We start from the raw sequence: 16,343 nt of genomic DNA, 5'->3' as shown, positions 1-16,343 counted from the left end.
TATATATATATATATATATGAGGATGTTCAGCAAGATCATAGTAATTTAAAACAAGAGAATTAAGACAGCTGTTAAACCATCTATTATGTGATGCAACTGATTACTGATTACGAATTCCATCTACAAAACATCAGAGGTAATGTGATGATTGACTTCCTCTCTCTGTTTCACTTTGACAGCTTTATCTAAAAAAAATCTAAAAAAATCTGCACAATCACAAAGTGATTGCCGAGAGCACTTTAAAAGACCAGTGAGAGGCATTCAATATTTATGCGCCTAAAGAATGGAACAGTTTGCCGGATGATCTGACACCGTGTTCTCTTAAAACCAAACTCACTAACTTCACTCAAGAATTAATAATTTAGTGTAAACATTTTGGAGACCCTAAGCCCCACCATCAGGCAACAAACATATGCTAGTCATCAAATCTCCTTACCGATAACTCATACTGGTGTAAAACTGACTTTGTTCAGTCATGCTCCAAAGAGGAAGACATCTATTGATTTTGGAGACTCTGACTTTTACCCAAGTTTCCCCTTCAAGCCAAACTTTAGGCATACTTATATACCAAAAAGCAATGGCTGCCTGGGGAGATTATATGATATGATTGAGACTTGGCATAACACTGTACTTTACTGAGTGCTTGTTTGATTAGCACTCAACAAAACCAGCTGGACTTGACTACAGACTGAACGTATTACATGTTAGTGTGTATTATCAGAAATTATAAAACCACAGAATGGGTTCACCGGCCAATCGTAATGGAGCATATAACAAAGCTGTTTAATACCATGACAAATTGGGTGTAATTAGTTTTCAGTGAGCAGTCATTCAGGTTTACTTCAATTTCACTCTGCTCCACTACAAGGAAATCAGATTACAGGAATGATTAATGCTTCCCAGTGTGTTCCTGGCCTCACCTCCGCAACCGTGCTCCACATCTCCCACCTTGTGAAGAGCATCAGCAAGCAGGTCAGGGAGTCTTCCGTTTAAGTCCACGGATGCCAGGCAGCCCTGGTATCCTTCCCGGGATGCAATTAATCTAGGCAGGCTGCTGTACATGCTCTTTCCAACACCACCGATGTACAACTCCCCTGTTAGATACAGGGGTTGGTCAAGAGAAAACCACTTAATTTGCCAGAACCAAGTATGTGTTGGTGTATGTTCTGAAATATAGGCTGGCTCCACAGACAATGCACATGGTAAAGGGTAGAGTGCAAACATGAGCATACAGTATGCACTTTATTAATTAGTATCTTGTATGTATCTGTAAATTGTTTTGCTACAAAGTTTACTTTTAAGATGCATATAATGTTCAATTTGTGTGGCTGTCATCAAGGTGTTCAATCAAGTATGTGTTTTAGCACTGAGGTCATGGTTGCTGGGGGACCTGGCTGCATTATATTCAGAGGTGTTTCTAATATTCTCCCCCCCCTCATGTATGTGAAAGACAAACATTTTATTAATACCGCCCAGTGGCATCAATAAAAAACATATAATTCAATTTCAACATGTCTGACATTGTCGCCATAAACTTCTGTTTTCTGGCTTCAGATTATATGATATGATTTAGTCTTGGAGAAATATAGAGCAATATAAGAACAAAATCAACAAATGATTATTAATATTTATCTTAAAAAACGTAATATTTGTCGTTAAATATTATAATCATCCCCTTCAAAACAAAATATATAGATATTGTTGTTGTTATTATTATTATTAATAATAATTTGAATGCACATTTTAGAGTTGGAATATGATTGGTTGACAATGCAAAATCGTACAGAACCAACATTAAAAAACTGAATGCTCTGTGTTAGCAAGCATTCATTCTGTCCCATAAAATACTTACAAATGTTCAGGTATGTTACCTTTTAAATCCAGGTTGCGGGCTCCATTGGCGTGTTGGGTGACAGTTCGTGAATCAATCTTTAGGATGTGCACATTGTTGTTGTCACGGGAGATCACCACATTGTGCCACTGGTTGTCATTAAGTGGCTTGTCGGAGTTTCCTTTCATTAGCGACGGTCCATTTCCCAAGTCAAAAACATAATGAATGTACCTACAAGACAACGCAGATGTTTACATTCAGTATTTCATATGCAATATCTTTTCTTTGCATACCGGCTGTTATGTGATTATAGTGTATTTTGCAGTATAACCACTGTGGGGGCTCAAAGTCAGACAAATTCTTTGTTGATGTACAAGTAAATAACAGTGAATGAATGTAAACGCATGTGGCAAGGATTAAGACAAATCATCATGTTGAAATTAGATTTGATGAGTAAAAACTAAACTTGTTTGAATCAAAGTTTTAAGCAGCATCCATGACAAAGCTGCTTCACTCCACACTTTACATTGAGCAGCCTGAAAACTAGAGGTGGAAAAAAAATTCTTAGATGCATCGTGATTCTCTCTAGAACTATTCGATAATTGATTCTGATAAGTTAATAATCAATTATTTTTTGATAAAAAATGTGTTGATTTTTATTTAAGTTACTGTCTCCAGGTTTGTACAAATCAGAAAACAGAGTGACTGAAAGAGGATGGGATAAGTGAAAACAACTTAGAGTTTAAGCAAGAGTACAGAAATAAACACAAAAGAGGCCACAAAGGAAAACAGAACAAGTTTTGTATTGTATATATACACGTTATCTAATAAGAAATACATAAAATAGTTGGGCAAAACACATAAAGGCTGTTCTACTTTATCACATTACATCCGACCACCTCATGTTTGATGTTGTAAGAAGCCAATTCTTTACTTTTAAACATGACTGAGCCTCTGACTTGGAAGATTACTGTGAGAGAAGGGGACTTTTGCAAGCATGTTTAAGGCTTAAGCATGGAACAACTACAAAATAAAAACCTCAGGAGAAAAAACATTCCATCAAAACTTGTGTTTGATGAATACTGTATATGTCAAAATGTAACAAACTGGAAATGTACATTAAAAAAATTAGTTCAACCGTGATTGATCAATAATCGGTTTAGAATCAAATCGATGGCCTCTGAATCAGAATCGAATAGAACCGTGAGGTGCCCTCCCCTCCTGAAAACCATGACAGAAGTTTTTGTCTGTGTAAGCTTCGGCTGCTGGCTCCAGCACTGAACAAGGCCTCCTGCTGACTGATTGCTTGTTGGGATATTGTATGTACAAGGTTTGACCTCAATTGCTGCTTTGCTAGCTCTCTTTTTCAAACATTTCTCTGCTATTCTCTCTGTCACGGAAATTATCTACAATTAATAAAACATTCCCAACATATTAGTTGCCAACTGATTTTGAGTAGGTCTGAGTGCAACACTAAAACCCGTACTAATTTGGTAATGGCGGCTATTGTTTTTGCGCTCATGCTTCCTCAAACAGCTTGTCTCACTTTGACACAGTTATTTGTGATGAACAAATGCTTTTAAAGCTATTTGTGTGTCTCTACACTGCTGCAGGCTGATTGATTGAATAATTAAGTAATTTTAGCCCAATAAAGAAGAAAAGTAGAAAAAGCATTATTTATGTGCTTTGCATAATCTCACTTGGGCAGACCTTCCTCCGCTGTGCTGCGAAGTAAGGTCTGGAGCCACAATGCCTCTCAATTCCAACACGAAGACAGCGCAAGGCAATGGACATCCGGCCAAAAAGAAGGACATACAGCAACATTTCCAGCGGCAACGAACAATCCCAGAAGTGGGATGCGTTCCTGTCCCAAATAGCCCCTTCAATCTTTCCTCAGCACAAGCCTCCATGTACATTACAGCTCAGTCCAAAAAGCACTTACCCTTTGACCAGCTCCACAACGATGAAGTCACTACCATCTCCAGAGTTGAAAAGTATCAGGCCATCAGGACTGGTGGTCTTGAACTGAAAGAAAAGGTGCATGGAGGCGTAGGCCTGCAAGGTGGAGAAGGCTAAGTAGCTGGCTTGCGATAGAAAGGTCACAGGATTGGCCACTATGTGCCTCATGCCGAATCGAGCATTTAGCTCGCAGTAAGAGATGTCTCCGTTCTTGCACTGGTCCAGATAGAGCATCCCGTTGAAGGAGAGAGCTTGCAGATGGCCGATGAAGTTGGAAGGCATCACAGAGATGAAACGCCGCTCTGTCATGACCCCCGTCTCAATGTTACTAAATTCCAGGCGGGTATGGGCACCCTTCATGTGGCCTAAGGAATAAAACATGCAGTTTAGATTTCAAATGCCTTTCAATATCTTCATTGTCAGCAATAATACACCTCCTTTCTGTATACCTTCCACAGTCACATTGTCCACAGAGAGCTGCAAATTCTTCCCACGCCGCAACACCTTCACTGTGTGCCACTCATTGTCATTCAGCTTCTCGCCTACCAGGAGCACTTCTGGTCCCTTGCCTAAGAGGAGGAAATCGTCAATTGACAATCATACCACATCAGCTCAGTATACATCCGAACATGAAGCTCTCTTTCCTTAGGGTACATGCAATCAATGACTTGCAGAACCACTCACACACATGCAGCCGTCAACATTCACCTGCAACCAATACTTTGCGCTCACTCAATAAACAGCGGAAGAGGTCAGGGAATGAAACAAAGAAACTGCAGTAGTAGCTTTTATTCTGCAGGTTGAATGGTCGAATAATTTGTGCAAAATTATTTTTGTAGTGAAAGAAAGATGCGTGCTTTTTATTTATAGGGTGATTTGATTCATCTCTCCTGGGTAGGTATCTATAGACTTGGTTCAAACATACAGCTTTACGTTTCAGGATTTCTGCACTATCCCGTGTCTTTTTTCACTCGTTTCAAAATAGGTCACAGTGCAGAAGCTCGGAACTGCAGCACCGTCATCCCGAATCAGGGCCTGTGCAACAGGCCGACACGGCAGTTCAAAGGAGTTCTGACATCGCTTGGGAAACTAATTGGCCATGCCTAAGCTGACTGCGCCTTTAGGGGTTTGTCTGTCTAATTGAGCTCAGGGTGTAGGAGAATTACAGGGGACGTACAGAGGGCAATAAATGGAAGACATCAACTGGTTTCTGAACACTGCACTGTTTCATCCTGAGGGAAATAAAAAACGGTGACTGGAGACTTTGTCTAGGGCTGCATATCAAGTGTCTTTGCAGCACACCGCATGATACCACCATCCACCTGCTGTATATTGACAACACACACCAGACGGATCAATTGCATCAAATCCTGCTCCCTCTTTATTTGAGGGATTTACTTGGATAATGAAAAACAAACCATTTGCTAGAGTCATGTCTAACACAAAAACAGAAATGTTTATCTTGTAAATCTCCGCCATGAAAACAGAGGTTCTAACAAGGTTTGCTGTAATGAAAAATAGATAGTGGGGACTATTCATCTTATCTGTGCTTCTCAGAAAGGAGCTTTCCTGCTATCTAATGTCAGTTCCTGATGTTGGTTCTGGGCAAGTTCAATGTGAAAAAGCTGTATAAATCCTGCTCCAGAGGAATCTATGTAAAGTCTGATAATTTGCCTCAAGGGATGTCACTTGAGTCAGTGTCAATTGGTGCTAAGGACAAAAAAAGAGAAAATAACATCTGGGAGTGTGGAATTAGAAAGAAGTGACAAGACCTTTGCAAGCCTGCTCCTCATCTCCGCTTGAGGCTACGTTTACAGCTGCTAGCATAACATACCTCAAATCCGACCAAAGTGTTGGCTGTTGAGTTGCATTGTGTGTATGTAGTTTCCAGGTTTTCACAAGGATGGAAAATGTGCATAATCGAAAAGAGGTTATCTTTGTATGTGTTGCATCAATGGTAAATTGACGTAGCACAAACTATTGACTATCCTTTATTGTCATAGTATTTGATTTGGAAGTGGGGTCATAAAGAATGTTGTCTCAGTAAATAAAAACAAAGCACACATAGTAAAACTGAATGTGCAGCGTGCGTTTCACATAAGTGATAGTGATCCATCGCAAACACTGCAGTGGATAGCAAAATGATGGAATATAATATGTATTCACATGGACATCTGACTGTAAATCCTTTGAAATGTGGGCTCCTTTCAAAGTGCCTTCTCTTCTCAACCTCAGCTTCCAGAGGCTTGAGAGCAAGCCGGACAGTAAAGGGCCAATTTTGTCCAGTTTGATCCGGAGTTAAAAAAAAATTTTGATTCATATTCTCAAACAAGGGTAATTTCAGAGGCATGATGCAGATATACAGGTTAGCATTATGCGAGCCAAGACTTTAAACGCAGGATGTGCGTCTTAATCAAAGCTAGATTTTGTAGGACAAATGCCTCATTTCAAAAGTGTGTTGTATAACATTATTCTCCATATTGCAGAGAATTAATCAAGAGCATTGCAACTATTACCCTCCCACTGACAGCTTCCCAGAAGCAGCAGCTGCAGATGGGCTGTCTATTTGATTCCTTCCGAAATAAGCCACACTGGCAAGAACCTAAGAAATCTGAATCAAGTTGTAAGACAATCTTTAAAGGTAGTCGAAACCAGGATATTTAAAATTCACATTGAGTCTAACTGTAATTCTCCCCAATGATAGCGCTCACTAAATCATGATCGCTTAAATCATGTAGGCAGATAGTACCGCAATTTAAAATTTGGCTCCATTTTCTAATATCAACCATAAAATGCATTAAAAAGCCACCCATCATCTCATCTGCAGTATTAAAATCGTCAGAGGTCACTGGTGTAGCATATATACAGCATAATAGATCAGGAAGATGATTCTTTTAGCACATATACAGAAATGCTCATACAGTACATATTTTCCATGGACAGTGCATGATGGTACAATGCCATCTGCTGGCAGAGAGGGTTTTTTCTTGGGCATATATCTAACACAATTAAGGATTTACAGCTTCTTTTAATAAGCCATGTTCAACATATTCTCTTCGGTATTTACAGAATTATTTATCTGCATATTTTACTTTCTATTGAGTGCAAAGAATTCTGCAGGTGGATCATTGGGACTGGTTTTCAGAGACAGTGCACACCTCATTCGTGTCTGACCAACCGCACACTCATGAATGCACACACACTACTCACCTCGATCAGAGAAAAACAATGTAATCCATTCAATATAGTTGACTGCTGCTTAGGCTCACATATGCGCTGTAAATCTGTTGTAACAGTAACAGTGCCACCCTTTGCTTTATAGCCAGTAAATTAGCATCCCAGATCAATAAATCAGCATGAAACAAAATTACAGCACAGGCTACAGGTTATTGATTTTTCTATTGTACATGCTTAAATGTTAAAATATGTTTGAGAGTACATAAACAGTTGTTGCAATGGGCTTCTTTCATCTCAGGTGAGCATAAATACAATATAATAACTTTTATTCAGGCTACAAATCATTGACAGTTAAACATTTTATTTCAGATAATCCAGGAATTATTCATACATGAGGGGTGGAAACGAGCTTTCAGCCGGCACCCGATTATAGTGATAACTTTTATAAGCATTCATAAGCTTCCTCTGTAATGGATGATATATATCAGAGAGCCGTTCACCTCTCCACTGCCAATAGCTTTTATCTCTTTCTCCCACTGCTGTAGTCTGAACCAAAACTTAAATTACCTGTCTCTCAATATCAGGTGTGAGCGACAATCTAAATAATAAATTCAAACAGCATTGTGGTAAAACCCTAGAGTACCACTCCATTACACAAGAGGATAGAATACCAAACAAATCAATTCTGTTGGTACAGAGGAAGATCTGCCTTTGGCATTTATCTGCCTTTTAATTAATGGAATTATGTGCGCTTATTTAAATACCCCATGATTCATGAAAATGTATTTCATGATTTGCCGTCATGTTGGCAGTCATTTTTTTAAAGTAATTTCTCATGTTGATGGATTTCAGACATTTCATACAGTCCATTTAGCCAGCTTGGTTATTATGCATTTTATAGCACATATGGTATATGTGATATATGTATCACAAAATGAAATAGCAAGTGTCTTTTGATGTATGACTGAGTAGATAGATTCAGACACTTAATATACTCAAATTCTGCCATAAAAACTGGCATCTGTTGATTTAATATAGATAAAGAATATATGTTCCACTACATGAACTCTTCTGCAAGGGGAAGCCTACAACAAAATGTACTCTCTCGAACATATTTCAAAATTTAGGCAATTTTTTTTTCATGTTTCCTATTAAATCAGTGGATCAAATATCAGGCTAACCTTTAATTCAATTTCAGCTCTGCCACAGCAGTGTGATGATGTAGTAAGAAATCAAATCCCCCCCCCCCCCTCCCTTTAAATTGAGGCTAAGAGCTGCTTTTCTCACTGCAAATAATTGTTGATTGTACTTGAACTGTGCCCAATCAGCCATGTTAGCAAATTAGTTGAAAGCAAATAAATGGCAGACTCAGTAGCAGCACAACAACAGGCTACCGTATGTCATATCAAGCTACATTTCATGACAAGAGTATAACCAGTGGTGTAGTGGAGGTTATACACAGGTATACGGGGTATACCCACCTCTTGTTCCAGCCAAAAAAAACTGGAATATGTAGGCGAGTAAGCCCACTTCCGCCTCCATCTTCCTATTAGTAAACCCACCTTATTAACAACCACTACACCAGTGATTATTAAGAAAATGTGTTGTTTAAATGGTAACTATAAATGTGGATTGCATGAGAGTAGAGCAAAAATATCCAATTATATTTAACCGCACAGTGAAGTCTTCTTCTTGTAAACGGTAAACACAAGGATTTGTGTTTCATAAGGGAATAGAGCAAGAGCCACATGATTACACCACAGTGCATGTTCTCTAAATCATGATACAGTAAATAATCATAGGAGACACTTACTGAGATTACAGTCTATCCTGATACAATCTGGTGAGAGAGAGAGTGAGATGGTGAGATTAAAAGAAAAAAAGAACAGCACAAAAGAGGAGAATATTTCACATCCTTCAAGGTACATTCTGCAGACAATTCAGTGTTTTTCAGAGCCCACCATCCGGGGACAGTCTCGAGAGTCTAAACCGCCACTTTCCTCCCTGTAGTGTACATAACATCAGAAAAAGGACCAGTGAGTGGAAGAAAAAGCTCAGCATGTGTCTGGCACTGCTGGAAGTACAATAGACCAGATCAAAGTTGGGATCAATAAGAGTTTTATTGACCGTAAAAGTGGAAGTGCACCAGTATTATTTTTAGCGTCATTATTACATTCAGGTTCCTGCAAAAGAATTTGACTGTTTCAGATTCCGTGACTGATAGTTTTACTGTTGCATGCTTTGGGGTAATACAGCGGACATGTTCCGCTCCGAGGGAAATTGTTCAAAACAGATTACAAAAATTGAACAGGTGCTGGATTTGTTAAAAGATGTCAACACGTGAAACCAAACAGAGCATCTTAAAGCTTATCACCCAAAGGATTATAAAGAATTTACTTCAAAGAACGGGTGAGAGTGGCTACTGTACAATAATTAAATTAGAGCAATTACCGGGATTATGAAGAATTTGCAATAAATCTAATTTCCTGTTAGATCTAATCATCTCAGTTTTTTTTTCTTCTCTTTTTAACATGTAAAGCCTCTTATTATTTCTGTTTAGGACAATCTACATGCAATCATAAGTGATGCAGACAATAATGGGATTGATTTATTTCACTGAATGCTATTGAGAAGGTCATGAATCTGTATTTTAATATGTCTAGTACCAATGCACCTCTACTGAAAAACCCAAACCTTGATCTGTCTTCACTTTTGAACTAAAAATACTGTTAACTGAAATGATCCTGTATCCATGGTACCATTTGCTCTAAGTTAAATACGGAGGAAAAGGGCGATTTGCACAACCTGCAGCCACATTGAACCTTACACTGTGAAAATAAGGACACCGGCACAATTGTGAAGCTTTGCTAACATTTTCTCAGGTCAACAGCTAATGCCTTCTAAATCCATCTGCAATATTCACGTTCAGCCTTAAAATGGAATCACCCACTCATAATTTGCATGTTCTGAATAATTAAACCAATTCATCCAACTGTACATGGTGTCATGTGGCTGCTGAGGAGTGCTCTCAAGCTGTCAACCATCACAGAGCAGTGGATACAGACAGCCAGAGACCAGAGTGACTTTCTGCTGCAAGTGTGCATACGTGTGGGAGTGTTACTCCATCACTGGCGCCCTCTGCTCAGTGAAGCACACTCTAAACTGGACAGGCCGGTAAATGTGAGGGGAGGATACTACTACAATGGTCACTTCTACGGTGTGAGCAATCTAAGTGGTAATATATCAGCGTAATGACGGGTCTGGTCTCTGACTGCCTTCTCCTTGAACTGCAGACAAGCCATTGAAGGGCTGAAAGAGCTGAGACGGTCAGATGGGACCTGACCCCTGGATGAACTGAGGAGAGACAGAAGGAGGGAGTGAGGAAGAGAGAGAGACAGAGAGAGAGAGAGAGAGAAAGAAAGAGAGAGTAAAAGGTAGAATATACATACACACCTGTAGTTGCTTAAAAAGGCATTAAACCCCTTGAGTTTTTCATCGCTTTTTGTGTTAGAAAATTACTTCTTCAAAAAAATGTTTTTTATTTTAGATACAGCATTCTTTATGTTTCAGATCAGTTGTTCAGTTTGCTAATATATTAGAATTTTATATGATATGGTGATAATTCACTTACTGTACAAATATATACAGTGGCTTGCATAAGTTTACACACCCATGCTAAAGTTGACTAAAAAAAGGAATAAAAAGCATCTTTTGGAAATTGATCTTAATGCCTTAATCAAAACTATTTAGGAAAATCCAACCTTTTAAGGAAACCAATTTTCTTTGTGAATGAATAATGTATTGTAAATAAATACATGCTCTTCCTTAAACTACAGGCTGCATAAGTATACACACCCCTATGTTAAATTCCCATAGACTTTTATTTTTAAAGGCCAGTTACTTCATGGATCCAGGATACTATGCATCCTGATAAAGTTCCCTTGGCCTTTGGAATTACAATAACCCCCCCATCATCACATACCCTTCACCATACATTGAGATATGCATGAGGAACTTTCCATAAAATCATCTCTCAATGCAAATCAAACCAGCTGTTAAGCTGACTGAAATAACACCATGACAATCTGTATTTGTAGTGAAGGGCATGTGATGATGGGGGGGTTATTTTAATTCCAAAGGCCAACTTTATCAGGATGCATAGTATCCTCGATCAATGAAGTAACTGGCCTTTAAAAATAAAAACGTACCTGCCTCTATGGGAATTTAACATGTGTGGAATGTAAACTTATGCCCCCTGTATTTTAAGCAAGAACATTTATTTATTCACAATACATTATTCCTTCACAAAATTTGTGTCCTTAAAAGGTTGGATTTTCCTTTTATTTAAATTAAGGCATTATAATCAATTTTCATTATATTGTTTCAAGATATTGTTTGTATTCCTCTTTTTAATCAACTTAAGCATGGGTGTGTAAACTGATGCAAGCCACTGTTATTTTGGGTTTCCCGGCAGCCAAATTGTAATATTTATAGTATTAATTTATAGTATTAATTTTGGTGTAGTGGTAAGACCAATAGACTTCTAAACACAATGTCCCTAGTAAACAGATTGAGCCTGATGCACTAATAGCCTTGTTCTGTTGTTCCAAAGCTTCTCTTGCACTCCCACATACTGTACAGCAGATCCTTATGTTTGGTATGCTAGTAACAAAGAGGATAATCCTCAAGGAATAGAAGGCTATCCGCACTTCTTGTTTCTCCAGATGGTTTAGGGAGTCTCAGAGATACATCTTGAGAAGCTTCGAAGCAACACACATGGTTTTCATGAGAAGTTTGAGAGTACCTGGGGCCCAATTATTAGACACCTTAACTCTCCTGTTAGATAGCTAAAGTCCCTACTGTGTGACACCCAGTTTGGTATCCTTAGCCATATGCTTTTTTATGATATAGGCTGACATATCGTTGAATTTATCTTTGGTTAGTCTGGCTTTTGTGGTTGTTGTCTTTTTTATTTTTATTCAGATTTTGAATGTGGGTTGAGTTTGTACGTTTGTATATACTGTATTTATAAACGTATAACTACACTGAATAAATCTGACACAACCACCACATATCTCTTGATGTAGTTTTTAAGCAACTATAGTTAGTGTGTATGAAGATGGATGTGGTAGAGTCTGAGAACTAATATCATGAAAACTCTAACTAAGTGACATGGCCTAAAAAGTCAACCGGTATTATCTGCTCGCATTTGTCGCAGCAGCATTACCCAGGTTCACAGTGAGTTTCACTCCGCCTCCGTCCAGCTCCAGACGCAGGGTGTCCGCTGACTGCTGAGAGGTGGTGGCCATCAGCAGGCCAAAGGCCCTCTGGGACATGAAGCGGAGGGACACATCCTCGGCCTCTGTGTGTAGCGTCCTTGGCAGCACCACCTTGAGATACATGCTGCCATCGTAGCTCACCATGGTGGCCTCTATGGATTTCAGGAAGAGGACAGGTTAGCAGACATTGAACCCCAAAGGAAATCACACCAATAAATTAAAAACGCAAAGTGGCATTTATGGCATGAAGCCTGAATTTAAGCTCATCTGAAAAACGGCATGATATAATTTCAGATTGCAGTTTTCATCAATCGCACCAGATGGCAGAAAAAGCCTGGAGCATGCGAAGACAGTGGTGAGATTACAGCAACAGCAATCAAAATTCTGAAGGATTTATACCCATCACAGTGCAATACAAGGGGGATTTTCATATAGCCCTCATACTATTAGCTGCCAATGGATCTGTGTAATTTGGCCTCTCTGTGGGAAAACCATCTGCATGGTAAATGCAGAGTGACTCAGGCTGAATCACTCAGCACAGCTAGCACTGCTTTTCTAATGAACCACACATTGCACTGGCAACCTCATGATAATTAATTAATAAATCCCTATTCTGTAGGAAAATACTGTAATTTACTATGCATTAAAAACTAAATAAATATCATACTGCAATTGTAAATTTAATTATTATTGTTTGGCTGGATGGAGCATTAAGGCCAGATGATGAATATTCTTTTTCTAAATTTTTTCCCATCTGTGCAGGCACATTGCAGCCACTACACAGCTTATAAATTAAATACTGGTTCTAAAAGCCTTGCAGCAGCATTTTAAAATTACTTATCGTTCCTAGCCACTACCATCTATGTCAGAAACTCTTACCCTTCTCACAGCTGGGACCTAGGTAGCCGGTACCATTGCAGTCACAAATGTGGCGGTTCCAGCCTTCTCTGCAGTGTCCACCGTTGGCACATGTGTCTCTTGCACACCTGACATGAGTCTCTCTGGTGCAGAAATTGCTGACACCCGTGGCGCTCTGAACCTCTGCCAGTCTCCACAGGTTACGACTCTGTCCGTCAATGAAGAGGTCCCTCACACAGCCCACGTAGCCAAGGCTGAGGGAGGCACTCCATACCTCAGGGGGGAGCATTAGCGCTTGCCGATCCTCAGGTAAACCTCCAAGATACATATCCCCGTCTAGGTCAAGGATTTCACTGCCTTCATTAGCAGAAAAGGGGATGCTCTGGCTGTTCACCGAGATGAAGCCTGTAGGGCGGGCAGTGAGTCAATTTGTACTTACACAATGTTTTTTTGAAAATGAAGACAGGTGTGTGTGTGGGTTGTGCTACGTGAGAAGGGAGAACAAACTGTGAGATGGAGGAAGTGGGCTTTAGTCTCTGCTTGTTTATAAAGAGTATGAATTAAGAAACTGTACTGCCATTCCTTGGGAGTCGTGTTTGTGAGCAAAAGCAGGAGCTAAAACCAAAACTTACTCTAGAAAAGTGAAGACTGACATATTACCCTGCTAGAGAAGGACGGATATGTATTTATAGAAATGTACAGGAAAAAATAGAAGGAACTAATTGTATTTTGGCTTCTACTAATAAGGCAGACATTTGGATTGTACTAATACAGCTCAATTTGAGGTGGGTGACTGTGTAATTGGCCACTTGTGAAATAGGTTAACACCGATTTCTAAATGTCAAACATAGATTATAGCAACTGAAAATATCATTGCAATTTAAACCTCATATGCATGCAAGTTTCACTGCAGTGAATAAAAAGAAAGAGCGTGCCAATGTGACTGGATCCATGCTGGCATATGGCGGTTTCACAGCTTGGAACCTTTTCTGCTCCACAGCTAAAACTGGAGAAACACAGTAACAGAAGCAGACAGAAGGCTCCCCCTGCCTTCACAAATACACAATTCTCTTACCATTGCGCCCTCTCCTCTGGAAGTCAACATGGCACCACTCGCCATCATCGAGCCTCTTGTTACTGGCTTTCATTTTGATGCTGCCAGAGCCCATATCCATGACCAGGTACAGAAATCCATCCAGCAGCTCCATGGCGAAGAAGTCAGCCCTGGGCTTCCTGTCGGGCTGTACGCCCTGCAGACTGCCATGGCTGAACAGCAGCAGGCCGATGGGCTCTGTGGTGCGAAAGTCAAAAGATATGGCGCCTGTCTTCTTTGTGTTCCACCTGGGCAATGTCAAGTAGGCAGACGGTGTGTCAAAAGTGACCGGCTCCAGGGCTTCCACATCCTCGCAGCTGAATATCAGGTCACCATGGATACTGATCTTTGGGTCTCGCTGTTCAGCCAGTCGTGACAGCTCCAGTCTAAACTCATTATTCTTGTAGACCACCTAATAAGTGAGAGAGATGTTGTGATGAGATGACAGCTGGTGAGAGGAATACATTCAGTGCAAAGGTTGGATATTACTCATCAATACATATTAGATATATACAATATGACACATAAGCATTAACAAGGACATGCAGCAGAAAACTCAGTGACTGATCTCTGAACTCAGATAGAAAATGTCTTGATAATCATATCCAGAGTTCCGTCTAATGGCACCTTTCATTTAACGCTAAAGATGCAGAGGCAATTAATGCATTAATTAATTAACCAAAAATGACACAACGCACATCGTACTGTCTCTTTCAGATTGTTCCTGACTCGTGCTGTGTGTCCATGTAGCGATTGATGATGAAGATGATGAATAATAATTTGATTTCGGTTAACATGCATTGAGAGCGCATTTTACAGGAACTAAAACAAAAGCAAGAAGACAGCAAGCGCTAAAGGGTTTTGACATTGGGAAATGCATTTAGATTGAGGTGCAAATGCAAAGATTTACATTTTAGACATTTAGCTGAGTCACCAAGGAACGTACAATAGGTCTGACCACGGAATAATCATTAAATTCGGAGAGGAGGAATCACAGATATAGCACCTACAAAATGACAAACAATTATGTGTTTATACTAAGTAAACTGGAAGAGCTGTGGGTGGAAGAGAGGTGGACTTGATCCGTCACAAGCACAACACAAAATTCTTTATTTAAATTGGCAAATTTAGTTTATGTAAGAGGGCATAAGCTTGAGTATTATTTTTTACTGCTGAGCTCATAATGCAAATACCTGTAAACTGTGGTAAAAACTCTGATGATAGACTCTGGCTGCAGGCAAAGTACAACAGACCTCCCTTTGTCTTTGAGGATTGTATAGCTATTGATTTGAAAATATAGATCAATCACAGGAAACAGAGAGGTGAAAATGTAAATGTGCTGTATTTATATAGCGCTTTTCCAGTCTTAACTACTCAAAGCGCTTCTACATCTACAGGGAACATTCACCATTCACACACATTCATACACTGTGGCTGGGGCTGCCGTACAAGGTGCCACCTGCTCATCAGATAAACATTCACACACATTCACACTCCGATGCGCAGCACCGGGGGCAACTCGGGGTTCAGTGTCTTGCCCAGGGACACTTCGACAATGACTGCAGGGGCGGGGATCGAACCACCAACCTTCCGATTGGCAGGCAACAACTCTACCACTGAGCCACAGCCGCTCGCGTGTACAACACGCTTCTTAAGTATTCCCTTATATTACAATATAACCTGTTTATACTGAATGCATACTTCAATAGAAGGCCTGTATAGGCTTCTCTGTAAGGTTTTTGTATGATTTTCTGCTTTCAGTCTGGGTTCATTAATATGCACAGCAGGGGACAGCATCCTTGTCTCATTCTGTATCAGTTGTAAGTCACCCCAAGCCCACTGTTATCTTCCACTCTGCGACTGCCTGAGGTGACACACCACACTGCGCAGAGTACTAACAGCAGAGCTGAGAGGCAATTTAAGCCAATATCACACTCAACACTGCCTCAGTGTGACTAATTAAACAGTGAAATCAGATGGTGAAACTGACCATCGAGAAATGAGAGTAACACGCAATTTTTAAATAAACACAGTCAATCAAGACACATTGCATTGGCGGATATATACGGACATTGTTAACAACAAGCAACACCACATCTAACAAAAATGCAAAGATGGCTACAAAAAAGTACTTTGTGAACTATG

At 39.8% G+C, this 16,343-nt stretch overlaps 1 protein-coding gene across 14 annotated transcripts in view; it reads right to left on the bottom strand.

The window, feature by feature from the left end:
• LOC117955125 (neurexin-2-like) overlaps positions 1–16,343 on the bottom strand; it is a 118,242-nt gene that overhangs the window by 51,251 nt on the left and 50,648 nt on the right. For 9 of the 14 annotated variants that reach the window (XM_034889325.1, XM_034889322.1, XM_034889326.1 and 6 more), the window contains 8 exons: positions 14,181–14,610; positions 13,127–13,510; positions 12,196–12,399; positions 8,782–8,808; positions 4,241–4,360; positions 3,775–4,156; positions 1,873–2,063; positions 922–1,095 (listed from right to left, as the gene is read on the bottom strand). In XM_034889325.1, the coding sequence (XP_034745216.1) occupies positions 922–1,095; positions 1,873–2,063; positions 3,775–4,156; positions 4,241–4,360; positions 8,782–8,808; positions 12,196–12,399; positions 13,127–13,510; positions 14,181–14,610 (1,912 nt within the window). The remainder of the gene's footprint in view (positions 1–921; positions 1,096–1,872; positions 2,064–3,774; positions 4,157–4,240; positions 4,361–8,781; positions 8,809–12,195; positions 12,400–13,126; positions 13,511–14,180; positions 14,611–16,343) is intronic. The other 5 variants (XM_034889324.1, XM_034889320.1, XM_034889321.1 and 2 more) reach the window with 1 other exon arrangement.

Source organism: Etheostoma cragini, chromosome 13 (genome assembly GCF_013103735.1).
Source record: "Etheostoma cragini isolate CJK2018 chromosome 13, CSU_Ecrag_1.0, whole genome shotgun sequence".
NCBI classification, from domain to species: domain Eukaryota; kingdom Metazoa; phylum Chordata; class Actinopteri; order Perciformes; family Percidae; genus Etheostoma; species Etheostoma cragini.
This window is presented reverse-complemented; position numbering and strand designations above follow the sequence as displayed.